This window comes from Balaenoptera musculus, chromosome 13 (assembly GCF_009873245.2).
Source record: "Balaenoptera musculus isolate JJ_BM4_2016_0621 chromosome 13, mBalMus1.pri.v3, whole genome shotgun sequence".
Taxonomy (NCBI): Eukaryota; Metazoa; Chordata; class Mammalia; order Artiodactyla; family Balaenopteridae; genus Balaenoptera; species Balaenoptera musculus.
In genome coordinates, this window is record NC_045797.1 from 70,147,631 (window position 1) to 70,162,433 (window position 14,803).

Consider the following 14,803-nt stretch of genomic DNA (forward strand, 5'->3'; position numbering starts at 1 on the left):
AAACTGTCCACCTGTTGCTTAATTTATAGTTACCTGTGTTATATAAGATATTATTATTAAATACTTTTATTAGAATATTTTATTGTACAGAGAAATACAAACTGCTAAACCCTGTCTGACTTATTCAAAAAGCCCACTATTCTTGAGGGAGGCATATTAAGTTAAGAGCATGGCTGACTTCCTGGAAGTCCATCTTAGAGCTTAGGTATAAGCCAGTTTCATTAAGATGCTATTTATGGTCCTGACATTCACACATCTGTGCAGACCCTTTTTGAATCCATTTAAAATAGAGAAATTACTTCTGTAAATGTTTCATTCAACATGAAAAAAAAATCCTTATATTTATCCCCCAAACTGTTCACTCACATTTTAAAGGATAATCCTCCAACAATCCTAATACTTGAGAACTAGTGAGTAAATCTTAAATTTACCTCATCTAAGCTCATAACTTTGTTTGGATTATATTCACCCTCAGGCTTCACTTTTCCATCAATGCATCCCAATTTTTTAAATTCTTTCTGAATACAAGAAATAATTTCATTTTATTATAATAAAGCATTTATCCAGCATCTTGTGGAAAAATTATTCCACAAAAGTTAAACTCTGATTATACATACATAAGGCACCAAAACTCATTTTTTATTATGTCTCCAAAATATATCAAACTTTCTACCTCAACAGAGACTACTGAAGATAAAAGAACTTCTTCTAGGGAATTCCCTGGCGGTCCAGTGGTTAGGACTCGGTGCTTTCACTGCCACAGCCGGGATTCAACCCCTGGTCGGGGAACTAAGACCTCGCAAGCCGTGCGGCACGGCCAAAAAAAAAAAAGGAACTTCTCATTGGCCATAATCATCAATTCACAAATCTGTAACTGTATCGTACGGTAATACAATCTTTAATCTTTGTCTTAGTTTTCAGGTCTCCTACCTAAATGTCTATCTGGTCTCATTTCTGCTGGCTGGACATGTCACCGGCATAAAAACAAAAGTCTGCTGCTTCTTCAGGGTCTAATAAAATGGAATTAAAAAACAAAGTCAGTAAGGCACTAAGAAAACACTAAGTGCTACGTGTGGCTTTAATTTAGGTGATTTGTGAATATATGATTTGTTTTCGTCTGTATTATGTTCAGAGGTTAATGGAAGACTAGTCTCTAGATACATGTAAGTGTTACTACCTGACTGTTTAAAATTCTGTATCTTAAAAAAACAAAACAAAACTTTCTTTCATGAGGTATAGCAAACGTAACTTTGTAAGACAAGAAAACAGAACAGAAAAATAAGGTGTCTTAAAGAGCATAAAGCTTGTATTTCCCACAAATATGAAATGTCTTAGAAGAGCAGCAAAGATATTGAGAATCAGATTCTAACTTAGGTGCTAAGAAAGTAGTGGTATGTTGGTGCACTTTTCAAAATTCTCCACTAGAACTTAAACTCCACAAGGACAGGCACCAAGTTGTACTACTCACCACTGCATCTCTGGTGCTCACAGAGAGTGCCTGACACATTGCAAAACCTCAACGGCAAGTGCAAAGGCTTATAGCTTAATTTCCTACTTTATTTTTGAAAAATGACTATGGCATACAAATCTTTAATCTATTTTGAATCAGACACCACTTCATACATAAAATAAACTATCTAAAGAGACATAAAACCAAATGTAGCAAAATATTGGCAATTGGTGAATCTAGAGGAAGGATATAAGAGGATTCATTATAATAAGTATCTTTACTGTAGGTCTGAAACTTTCCAAAAGAAGAAAAAAGTTTTCAGAATTCTTACTCACTTAAGCAAAGAGCTAACACTTGAACAGTTACTTTGATATTATATTTACCTTCCACAGCACTCTTGTCCATTTATTATGCTGACTATATATTCCCACACACAAAAATATGCAGAAAGACACGAATGGATTTTAAAAAATTCACACGTATCCATTAATGTCTAATTTAAGGAAGGCAAAGCCATTTTAGTAAGACTGAGAATATACAAAGAGGCAGAGTAACTCTACTCACACTTTGTAAGGAAAAATATTTACTAGTAGGTTTCAAACCAGCTAAAAATCAAGCGGGCGATACCTTATCATTCAAAGCCAAGTGCTGTAATATATAGGACCCACTGCAATCCTCTGACAGATTATGAGTTTGCTGAATCATTTGTTGGTCAGTATTCTATAAAATAGTATACATCGAGAGCAAAAGACTGAAGTTTAAGACTACAGTCATACTTTGTTCAAAAAGCAAAAAATACTCTCCCTTCTCCCCAAGTAAATCAGCCAAGAATTATACATCTAAATTAAAGCTCTTTCCTTTAAATGGTGCTGTTGTGAATACTCTGATTCCCTACTACATTCATTTGACTACCCTAAATAACAAAAATATCAGTATTTTGAGGATGGACTAGATATTTACAAGAACAGTAGCAAAGTATCATCCATCCCTAATCCTACTGGATGTTATTAATGAGTTAAAAAGTGGAGTCAAAAATCATTTGGAGTGAAAAATTACTTCAAATTCCAGTTAAACTAAAAGAGAAAAATCTTTCTGATCCCTTCTCTCCAAAATCACACCAAAACTTTAAGGAAAACAAGAAATATAAAGAGTTTACCTTCATTGCAATGGAGAGACATTGTAACTAACCACAATAGATGAAGAAGTTTATGACCTCAGAACCCACTGAAGAAGATACCAATGAGGAGCAAGCCAATTCACGTCTAAATAGGAGGTTTAGCAATAGGAGGTATTAGGTACCAGGCAGAAAGTAAAGGCCTGATTGAAGGTTTATATAAGGACACCCCAAGACCTAGTCTCCATTTCACATAACCAGATATTACCACTCCTCAAGACCTAGCAGGAGTCTAAAGATTTATTCTCTAGAAAATCTGAAACTGACACACTCTGAATTCAGGAACAAGAGGTTCAGTGGAGTGTGGAGATGAAACTAAAACCAGGGAGATTAAAAAGCCCCACCCATGTTTACAAAGCTCATGAACATCTTTTCAAAGACCCATTCTTTTTTTTTTTTTTTTGGCACTTTTAAAAAAAATCTTATTGAAGTGCAGCTGATTCAACAACCCATTCTTAATTATGAATGTATGTCCTGAAATCACCAATCATTTGAGGAAGGCCTCTAAAATAAAATACAGAATAAAACAAACATGGGTATGGAAAACTCGAAGGAAAAAGAGAGTCAAGAAGAAAATGTCAAAAAAGCTATCTTCCAAGAAAGATACTGTATTTATAAAACAAGAACAGAATGCTTAAAAACAAATTTTAAGGAATAAACCAGAAAAAACACTAGAAACTTAAACATACTACAGCTGAAATAAAATCTTCAATAGAAAAGTTAAAAGGTAAAGTCAAAGAAATCTCCCAGAAAGAACGAATTAGCAAAGCTAGAAAATAGAAAATTATACAATCAATCCAGGAAGTCCAACATCCAACTAAAAACAGAAAATAAAGGGAAGAAAATCACAGGAGGGAAAAATGTAAGAAAACGTGAAGAAGTTAAGGACCTGGAAAGGCCCACCAAGTATCGAGAATGATAGATTTATTTTAAAAAAAGACCCACCCACTGAGGTACATGATCTGTTACCAGGAATTCAAAAAAACTAAAAATCTAAAAACTTCCAGAGACAAACTAGGCCATAAATGATGGATAAAGAATCAGAATGGTATTGTACCTGCCAACAACATCAGAAGCTAAAAGACAAAAGTAATACTTTCAAAATCCTAAGGGAAAATTATTTTCAAACCAGAATCCTAGGCCTTGTCAAACTTTCAATTGAGTGAAAGGAAAGAATTTAGACATTGTCAAATATGGAAAGTCTCAAAAAATTTCCTTTGCCATGTACCCTTTTTGCAAGAAGCTACTAGAGAATGATATGATCCAAGGCAATAAATTAACAACAGTATCTCACATGAGAGAGGCTAAGGGAACTGAAGCAAGAAGGAGAAAGACCTAGAAGAGAGGTATCCAGGAAGAAATATATATATCTCTAATAGTTTGACTGTGTAGAAATTCATTCTGAGAGGTTGTTGGAGGATGTAGGAAGACTTGATAATGCGTAAAGGAAATTAATCAAATAAAAAGAACTTTCAACTTCAGAAAAAAGGAAATAGAGTCATAACAGACTATTTGGCTTGATAGGGAATATTCACATGGGCATATTAATGTAACCACTGGATATCAATTTAACAAAAAAAACTGGGATAAAAGTGGGATGAGATTATAACAGGTTAAAATTTTCATCTAATATTAAATTAATACTCAAGAGATGGCTGTATACCTTATCTTTTGAAAATACAGGAGTATATAACAGAAGAGGTAGAAGATGCTTCTAAAGAACAGGACTGAAGATGGAGAGGAAATGAGACAGGAGACTGCTTTTTTTGTTACTATAAATCTTTTAGCAGTTTACTTAACTTCAAATATGTGTACACATCACTGATAAAAATTAACTTTAAAAAGCTTTCAAGGGACTTCCCTGGTGGTGCAGTGGTTAAGAATTCGCCTGCCAGTGCAGGGGACACAGGTTCAAGCCCTGGTCCGGGAAGATCCCACATGCCGTGGAGCAACTAAGCCCACGCACCACAACTACTGAAGCCCACGTGCCTAGAGCCCATGCTCCGCAAGAAGAGAAGCCACCACAATGAGAAGCCCGCGCACTGCAACAAAGAGTAGCCTCCGCTCACCACATCTCGCGTGCAGCAACGAAGACCCAACGCAGCCAAATAAATAAAATAAAATGTATAAAGAGCTCATAAAACTCAATAGTTAAAAAAAAAAAGAAAAAAGAATGCAATTAGAAAATGGGCAACTGACGTGAACAGATATTTCACCAGAGAACACACAGATGGCAAATAAGAACATAAAAAGATTTTTCAACACCTCTGGCTATCAAGGAAATGCGATTTAAAACAACAATGAGTGAGATTATTACTACACACTCATCAGGATAGCTAAAACACAAAATAGTAAAACCACCAAATGCTGGTGAAGATGCAGAGAAACAAGATCACTCACACGCTATTGAAGGAATATAAAATAGTACAGCCACTCGAGAAACAGTTTGGTAGTTTCTTATAAAACTAAACATGCAATTACCATATGACCCAGTAATTGCACTATTAGGCATTTATCCCAGAGAAACAAAAATTTATGATCATACAAAACCTTCTACATAAAAATTCACAGCAGCTTTATTTATAACAGCCAAAAACTGGAATCAGCCCAGGTGTTCCCCAATGGGTGAGTCATTAACCAAACTTGGGGAATGCATACCATGAAATACTACTCAATAATAAAAAAGGAACTATTGATGCATACAACTTGGATGAATCTCCAGGGAATTAAGCCGACTGAATAGAACCAAATCCCAAAGGTTACATCATATATGGTTCCATTTATATTACATTCGTGAATGACAAAATTTTATAAATGGAGGACAAATTTTTGGAGGAGAGAATGGGGGGGGTGGAGGGAGGAAAGGGGTATAGTTAAAAAAGAACACAAGGGATCCTTGTCCCTTGGAACTGTTCAGTATCTTGACTGTGGTGGTTGCTACATGAACCTACAGAAGTGACAAAATTGTAGTGAATTTCATACACACACACACAAATGAGTACAAGTAAAACTAGAGAAATTTGAGTAAGACTGGTGTGCTGTAACAGATGACAATATCCTGGTTGTGATATTATACTACAGTTTCACAAAATGTTACCATTAGGAGAAACTGGGCAAAGTGTACAAGGGATCCTTCTGCATTGTTTTTTACAACTGCATGTGAATTTACAACTGCCTTAATAAAAATGTCAATTAAAAAAAGCCTGCATAAGCATTGCTACTGATATGAAAGAAACAAATCAATACTGTCCTCTGTTCTGATTTTGCTACATTGTACTTTTTGGGTCTCCAGAATAATGGTTTTTTCCATTTTCTAATGTTTTACAACCTTGGATGCTCTGTTTCTGGGTCATGCTGGAAATTTAGTGTTCCATCACCAGTTGCTGTTTTCCCCAAAAATATGATTTTTCATCTCTGGAAAGAAGGACAAACATCAAGCAATCACTTTTGCTTGTAACTCAAAATATATGGTACTACTATCTTCAAAGATAATGTTTTTTCTCATTTGAGATTTACCTTCAGATGAGTTTTCTTCACCAAAATTTTACTCTAGTCATCTTTTCAAATTCCTTTTCTTATAACCCAAATTTAAAGGACTTATTCCATTAACCCCCAATATTCACCTCTTTGAAGGAAGCAAATCCATGACCTTTACAAGACTTTTATCAGTCTTTATGTTCAGACAATGGTCTCAACACTCTCTATAGCTCTTTTACACTCTACCTTTAGGACTGAACCATCTCCATAAGCAGTCTTCCCATGCAGATCTCTTAGCTATTCACAAATTTATATTTTGTGCTAAATAATGGTCTCTTATTTGTAAATCAACTCAACAAGCCCCTATTTCTCTGTTAATCACAATTGCTATCACAGCACTGGCTGGGCAACTCTGTACTGTTAAAAGTTGAAACAGATTGACAGTATTTCTCCTATCATTCTTTCCCTTTACAAACCAAACAGGAATATCAGTATTTCCTTTGCCACATCTCGTATACCATTATACACCATAATTCTTGAAAATAAAATAATTATTTCTAACATTATAAGCTCAGCTCTGCTGTGTTATGCTCTGTTTGCAAAAGACAAGTAACCTGAACAAACCCCTTGGTATTTGGTGCTGAGACTTGTTACTTTCCCACTTCTGTCAAAACAAAGACAAAACAACAATAAACCACTGTAACTCCACTTTTCAAATTAAAATTGATGAGTAGGAGAATGATCCTATCATTAATTTTTTCAAACAAAACAATGAAATTCTCAGGATGAGAAACACAGCCATGAACAGGATTGGATGTGGATTTTAGTCAAAACTCTTTCACTAATTAGCCATATAATCTTCTGCAAGTTACTTCCCCTCATCAGTATCAGTTTCCTGACTCAGTTTCCCTGGTGGTGCAGTGGATAAGAATCCACCTGCCAATGCAGGGGACACGGGTTCGATCCTTGGTCCAGGAAGATCCTACATGCCGCGGAGCAACAAAGCCCGTGCGCCACAACTACTGAGCCTGTGCTCTACAGCCCACGAGCCACAACTACTGAGGCCCGCCCGCCTAGAGCCTGTGCTCTGCAACAAGAGAAGCCACTGCAATGAGAAGCCCGCTCACCGCAATGAAGAGTAGCCCCTGCCCCCGCTCACTGCAACTAGAGAAAGCCTGTGCGCAGCAACTAAGACCCAATGCAGCTAAAAAAAAAAAAAAAAAAAAAAATTCATTGCAGGGTACTTTCCTGTATTAATATTCCAAGGAGATCTATGTAGATACACAGAACAAAAAGACAAACCTGCCTTCAGTATCTAAAAGTACAGACCAGTAATAATAAAGCATGGGAAAGTACCTTAAAGGATCCTGTTGACTTAATGACCACTGGTTAACAGTAGCTATCACATGAAACAGTGAGGGGCTGTCTGTGATTAAATGCTCTTTTAGAGAGCTGTGTCAAGTGGCAAAGAGGTTTTTTGGGGCTTTTTGGTAGTAAAATATACATAACATAAAATTGACCACTTAAACCATTTTTTTAATTGCAGTAAAAAAAACACATAACATAAAAATATACCAACTTAACCAGTTTTAAGTGTATAGTGCAGTAGTGTTAAGCGTATTCACACTGATAACACAACAGATCTCCAAAACTCCTTCATCTCATAAAACTAAAACTATACTATATCCATTAAACAACTCCCTATTTCCCCCTCCCCCCAGTCCCTGGGAGACCATCATTCTACTTTCTACTATTCTACTTTCTGTTTCTATGAATTTGACAACTTTAAATACCTCATATAAATGGAATCATGCAGTATTTGTATTTCTGCGCATGTTAACCATTTCTAAGTATACAATTCAGTGGCATTAAATGTATTCACACTGCTGTGCAACCATCACCACTATCCATCTCCAAAACTTTTTCATCTTCCCAAACTGAAACTCTGTACCCTTTAAGCAATAATTCCCCACTAACTGAAATTCTGTACACATTAGCCAATAACTTCCCATTACCCAGTCCCCAGGCCCTGGTAACCACTATTCTACTTTCTCTATGAATTGACCTATTCTAGGCACCTCACATAAATGACTTGATGCAGTATTTGTCCATTTGTGTCTGGCTTGTTTCACTTAGCATAGTGTTTTCAGTGTTTATTCATGTTGTAAAATCTATCAGAATTTCACTCCTTTTTAAGGTTGAATAATATTCCATTGTATGTATATGCTACATCTTGTGTATCCATTCATTGGTCTATGGACATTTGGGTTGTTTCCACCTTTCGGCTACTGTGAATAATGCTGCTAAACAGACAATAACAAGTGTTGGTGAGGATGTGGAGAAATAAAACCCTGGTGCAGTGCTATGGGAACATAAAGTTGTGCAGCCACTGTGGAAAACAATATGGTGGTTTCCCAAAATATTAAAAATAGAATTATGGTATGATCTAGCAATGCCACTTCCAGGTATATACCCAAAAGAACTGAAAGCAGGGACTCGAACAGATAAGTCTATGACAAAGTTCTTTTTTTTTTTTTTTTACCAAAGTTAATTTTTGATGTCAGTCATCCTAATGGATGTGAAGTAACGTCACATAGTGGTTTTGATTTGCATTTCCCTAATGATTAGTGATGTTGAACATCTTTTCATGTGTTTACTGGCCATCTGTGTATCTTCTTTGGGAAAATCTCAGGACAGTTCTTAATCAATCCTAAAAATACATGTTCAGGGGCTTCCCTGGTGGCACAGTGGTTGAGAGTCTGCCTGTCAATGCAGCGGACATGGGTTCGAGCCCTGGTCTGGGAGGATCCCACATGCCGCGGAGCAACTGAGCCCATGAGCCACAACTACTAAGCCTGCGCGTCTGGAGCCTCTGCTCCGCAACAAGAGGGGCCGCGACAGTGAGAGGCCCGCGCACCGTGATGAAGAGTGGCCCCCACTCGCCACAACCAGAGAAAGTCCACGCACAGAAACGAAGACCAAACACAGCCAAAAATAAATAAATAAATAAAGTGTAAAATTAAAAAAAAAAAAAATACACGTTCAAATGAAAGAAATTCCTTAGGCGGGCTTCCCTGGTGGCGCAGTGGTTGGGAATGCGGGGGACACAGGTTTGAGCCCTGGTCCGGGAAGATCCCACACGCCGCAGAGCAAGTAAGCCTGTGCGCCACAACTACTGAGCCTGCGCTCTAGAGCCCATGAGCCACAACTACTGAGCCCGCGTGCCACAACTACTGAGCTCACGTGCCTAGAGCCGGACCTCTGCAACAAGATAAGCCACCTCAATGAGGAGCCCGCGCACCGCAACAAAGACCCAACACAGTCAAAAATAAATAAATAAATAAATAATTTTTTTTTAAAAAAAGAAAGAAATTCTTTAGGCACACTGGCATTCCTGCAGCATGAGCCACTGCCTGGGTGTCACAGCAAAGTCCTGTCACGTTTAATATGAAAAAGGTTTTGCTCAATTCTCTAAAAAGCAGCCTCTCCATATAAAATGGGCTCATTTCAATTAAATAAACCAATTCTTAAATGCATGTTAGTGGAACCATCCTACTCTTCCAACGCTTAGTAAAAACACTCAGAAAGACAACAAAAAGGGTGTGTTCATTATACCCCTCCCAGAGGCAAGAGTCTTTACCAATTTAATTTTTTACATGGAACCCAGAGACTCCATTTCCTAGTGAAAGACAGTCCTTACAGAAAAAGTAATATGAAGTTGAGGGGTGGAGGGAGGATTAACAACACCAAAAGATAGCACTTTCAGTATAACAGCCTACAAAAAATTTCTGCTTTGGGACGAGTCCAAGTAACTACCGTATCACGAAAGGGTAATGCTTTCCTGAGCTCATACTGCCAACAGGGTTATAGCCAAATCAACCAATGAAATCTGCTCATCCAAAACCAGTAACTCTCTTTAGCAAATACTTCAACAATCTGAATTTCCAAGACCAGTTTTACCCTAAAATTACTCTATTAGCCAAACAGCTGATTTTCTTAAGTAAAATCTGACCTCAATCTACTTCACATATTTAATGCTCAGAAAATAGATAGACAAGAAATGTTAAAATAAAACTAGCCAATTCTAGAGGATGCTGATTATACTTACTACCTGTCTGTCTGCCTGCCTTCATTCACTATTTACCATGCACCCATTAAATGCAGGGATTCTTCTAGGTGCTTAGCATCTATCAGCTAAAAAAAAAAAGACAAAGCCCTCTGCCCTTGCGCAGCTTATATTCTAGTGCCCTTGGATTCACTTTGCGATTGGTGAGTGTGGAACATACCGGTAATTTGTTTTTACAGCTCTGTCTGCAATAAATCTGACCATAAACATCATACACAATTTCTGGCATAGATGTGTGGGAAGTGAAAAACATACAGAAAAATTTAAATACGGTAGTCTGTGTAAGCACTGTAAGTAAGCACCATAAGCCTATAAAAATTATTTCTTCCAAGAATCAATAACCAATAAGTAATTGAAATGACTGTGCCTAAAATAATGAGGGCCAGCGTTATACTGGCAGTTTGGCCCTACTGAACACCTGCAAGGTAACTACTTCTGTCCAAACCTCAAGAGGTTTTAATAATCAAGTGACAACTCAAATTTCAGTATCATTCATAATTAGAGAGTGCTCTAAATTTTTTAAAAAGCAAAGCAAAACAAAAAAACATCCTAGTCAACTGATGAAATTTAAAATGTCCTAAAAGTAGTACTCATTCCAAGTATCTCTAATCATCTGCACATTAGCCAACTGGCTAGTTTATACTGTTTAAACATGCACTGTCCAATATGGTAGCACTAGCCACACTCAGCACCTGAAATGTGCCTAATCTAAATTGAGATGAGCTGTAAATATAACATACACTCTGGAGAAAAAGAATGTAAAATGTCTCAACTATTTTTTAACCTTGATTACATAATAAAATTTTAAGACTGGATAACATGAGTTAAAATATAGTATTAAATACTTCTTTTACTTTTTAAATGTGGCTACTAAAAAATATGATCTATGTGACTCACATTATATTTCTTTTGGATGCACTGGTGTAAGATGCCAGCAGACTTCTAAACCTGCACACAGAGCTAATACATGCAACGTGTTGGAGCTGTACTCAGAATTTTACACCCATGTATTTATCCATTTCTCAGCTTACACTGTTCAATATATCTTATATATCAAAGTATCACACATATCAAACACTTTTATATCAAAATATGAAAGTTTCAGAATCTAAAGTGAAATTGTTTAGCAGAGCACTAACAAATATTTGTGTGACCACTGCATGCAGGGCAGTCAATCCATAAAGTAACTTGTTCTGCCTCACTTCAGCAGCAGAAGGGTCACGAGTTCCATATATAGCTAATATGCATGCACGGTGCTCCTCCAGTGTGCCTGGCACCATGCTAGGTGCTTTGCTCTCAATGACCCATAATATCCTCACAACTACCTTATGTGATAGGTACTATTATTAACACTATTTAAAGAAGAAACAAGCAGACAGAGATTAATTAACTTGCCAAGGTTCCATAACTAGTAACCTGTGGAACTAGGATTCCAACCCAGCAGGTTTGATCCCAAATTACTACACATTTTCCCTAGTAAAAAGACTACACAAGGGAATTCCCTGGCGGTTCAGTGGTTAGGACTCCCAGCTTTCACTGCAGAGGGCGCAGGTTCAATCCCTGGTCAGGGAACTAAGGTCCCCGCAAGTCTTGCGGGGCAGCCAAAAAAAAAAAAAAGTAAAAAAGAAAGACTACACAAGAAGATTATGTCATTATCTTACAGGATTGGGCTTTAGTTGAGGGTATGCACTCATTAAAAAAGACAAGAGTAGATGGAGTTAATGTTTTGCTTCCTACCCTCCACCCCCTACCCTTCTCAACGACAGGTTAAAGTTGACCACATGAATTAAATCCCTGATCTTACTACAGGTTTATTCTATGCTCCCCTTTCCAGAAAGGCCCTATCCCACCCCTGTGGTCCAATTCCTATTTGTCCTTCAGACTTCATTTTAGACATCATCTCCATGCAAGCGCCTAATTTAGGCTAGTCACCCCTCCTTCCTATGCTCACCCCCATTGTAGCACTTTCCACACTCTATTGTGATTGTCCTCACTAGACTGCTCCTTAAGAGGTCTATTGTGTTCACTTATCTATCCCCAGTGCCTAAAACAGTGCCTAGCATTAGGTGCTCAATAAATATTTACTGAACTATCTAACTACCTGACCCACCCAGATACAGCTAAAAGTGGAAATATTAAAAGTAAACATAGTGGTAGGAAGTGCTAACCCACAGGCAGAGAACAAGTTCTAAGTTTCGTGAAATTTATGACAGGTCTAGAGAGCAGTATGACACTCAGAAAATAATGATTACAATGACCCCCTCCCCCCAAAAAAGGGAGTAAAATCAAAACCTAGTTAAAATGATCACTTGCCCAATTTAAATTCAGTAAAATTTGTTTTATGAAAATGAATTAAGTAGCTGACAAATATTTATCACAAGAAATCCAAATCAACGATTCCAAATGCTATAAACTGTTTGAAGTCAGCTTAATTGTGACAATTCCCAGAGTTCAAAGAAGACTACAGTTGCTTCTTTCAAAAATCATCTTAATATAAAACTAGTTACACTTAAAAATGGGTTTCATTGCACTGCCCAAACGCTGTGTTCTGGGCCCCAAGTGACAGAGACAACCATGTGTCCTTTAAGATATTTATTGTGTGTGGGGAAAAAACGGATTTCACATACAACCCATTTAACACAATTCGTGTTAATGCACTAAATTTTCTCAGCAGAGTCAAATGGGACTTTCCTAGAGCGTTCCCTTTTCTTTTCCTAAACGGGAAACCGATTTAAAAGGTCAATCTTTAGCTCTTACTTTCACACTAAATAATTCTGACACATGAGGTGAAAAGTACATTATAAGTCCCAAGGCTATGACTGGCAAGACAGTTCCCTGTAAATTCTAGAGTAAAACAGAAGGGAGAACTTCATTCTTTCGGGTTCGAGGACAGAAGCTGATCGTCTCCATTAGATTACTGCTTCTGTTGATGTCTCGAACAGCTCTGTGAGCAAACATGCCAGAGAGTCCCACCCCAAGCACGAAGAGCCTCCAATTGTTTGACACATCAATGGGTTAGTCAACGCCGAGCAACTCACTTTTCCCTTCTAATTTACCTTAATTATTCCTCACACAAATCCTCAAGTTTACTTTAAGACCACATGGAATCTTCTCTTTGCCCTGAAGTATGAATCCAGGCCTTTACCAAATGACTCCTAGTGCTTCAGTCCCAACCACCAAAATAAATCCCTTACAAATATCGTACAGCTAGTAACGCCACACCAACATGGAAAAAGCCAATCCAGACGCTTAAAGAAATAGGATTCTAGAACGCTGTTAATGCTGCATATTTTGTAACAGCAGGCACTGAGCAGAGTGAGACTTGAAAGCAAAAGACCGGATGCAAAGCTTGGGAAGACCCCGCCCCAGAAAGCTCAATGCCGATTCAAACAGTAACTTGGGTCTGTCGCTTGGAATCAGAATCACTGAAACAAAGGCGTATATTACTGGAAGCAAGATGTCTGGAATAAAAGAAACGGTTTGCAGATGCAGAGACCGCACACCACCCTCCCACAGGTCTTACCTATGGTGGAAATAAAGGTGGTATTGAAGGCATCATCCGAAAAACGAAAAAGGACGCAGGTCTTCCCCACTCCCGAGTCCCCGATCAGGAGCAGCTTGAAAAGCAGGTCGTACGTCTTCTTCGCCATTGGGAGGAGCGGCACAGGCTCTCGCCGCCGGCGGCCCCAAGGGATCGGTCCCTCTCACAACGGCCAACTCCTCCTCTCTCGGGCGTTCTCAGGCCGGAGGACCGGGGAAGCGTGGGAAAAAGGAGGGCTCGAGAGGGCGCGGGCGACCTAGGAACGGCCTCGTCGAGGAAGCCCCGACGGTGGCTGCGTCCGGTGCCTCCGAGGGCGGCGACCGCGGCTCCGCAGCCTCTCCCAGCCGCTCCGCCCGGTTCCGGGGAGTCGGTCGGGACAAAATGGCCTCCCCTCCCCCCTCAGGGCTGCTCGGCCGGGACGCTCCCACGGGCGAGCAAGCAAGCTCGGCCGTCGAGGGAGAGCGGCGGGCGTGAAGACAGTATCCCTCGCGAGCAGCCGCTCTGCGCTAGGACGCGGCGATGGCAGCGAAGGAGGACCCGGAGCCGACGAGCTCAGCTACATAGCCACAGGAAGCCAAGCCGCCCCGACCAGAGCCACCTTTTCCCCGTGCCCTCTCACGCCGGCGTGCGCGCTGCCTGAGACGCACGCAAGGACGTACGCCCGCCCTCCCCTCGCGCCCTCGCCCTGCGGGCCGCCTCTGCGCACGCGCGCCAGAGGGTGTGGGGGCCCGCGGGGGTGAGGAGTGGAGCTCTAGGTCTCCGAGCCTCAGTCTAAGGCCCGACGGAGACTAGAGAGGGGAGGGGCGAGAGAGGGCGAGGCCGCGGGCGCGCTCCCTGCGGCCGTCTGATAGGGTGCGCGGCGTTATGAGCACGCCCCGCGGGGGGCGCTGCCTAGTGACTGCGCAGGCGCGGCATGCTGTAGTAGCCCCTTGACACCCCCTGTTTTCCTCCTGTGGTCGCTCTCCGGGCTCAGCTGAGGATGCTTCGGGCCGCATTTGGCGCGTGTGTTTCGCTGAGAGTCTTGGCGCAGCCAAG

The 14,803-nt window shown here is 39.7% G+C and overlaps 1 protein-coding gene across 3 annotated transcripts in view; it reads right to left on the reverse strand.

Annotated features, from left to right (window-relative positions):
• Positions 1-14,414, reverse strand: part of RAB10 (RAB10, member RAS oncogene family) — a 76,043-nt gene extending 61,629 nt beyond the window's left edge. The window contains exons 1-2 of one of the 3 annotated variants that reach the window (XM_036872841.1): positions 13,751-13,889; positions 931-1,010 (exon numbers count right to left, since the gene is read on the reverse strand). In XM_036872841.1, the coding sequence (XP_036728736.1) occupies positions 931-952 (22 nt within the window). In that variant the 5' untranslated portion in view covers positions 953-1,010; positions 13,751-13,889. Of the gene's footprint in view, positions 1-930; positions 1,011-5,952; positions 6,039-13,750 lie in introns of all 3 variants that reach the window. The other 2 variants (XM_036872840.1, XM_036872839.1) reach the window with 2 other exon arrangements.
• Between the last annotated feature and the right edge of the window lie 389 nt (positions 14,415-14,803).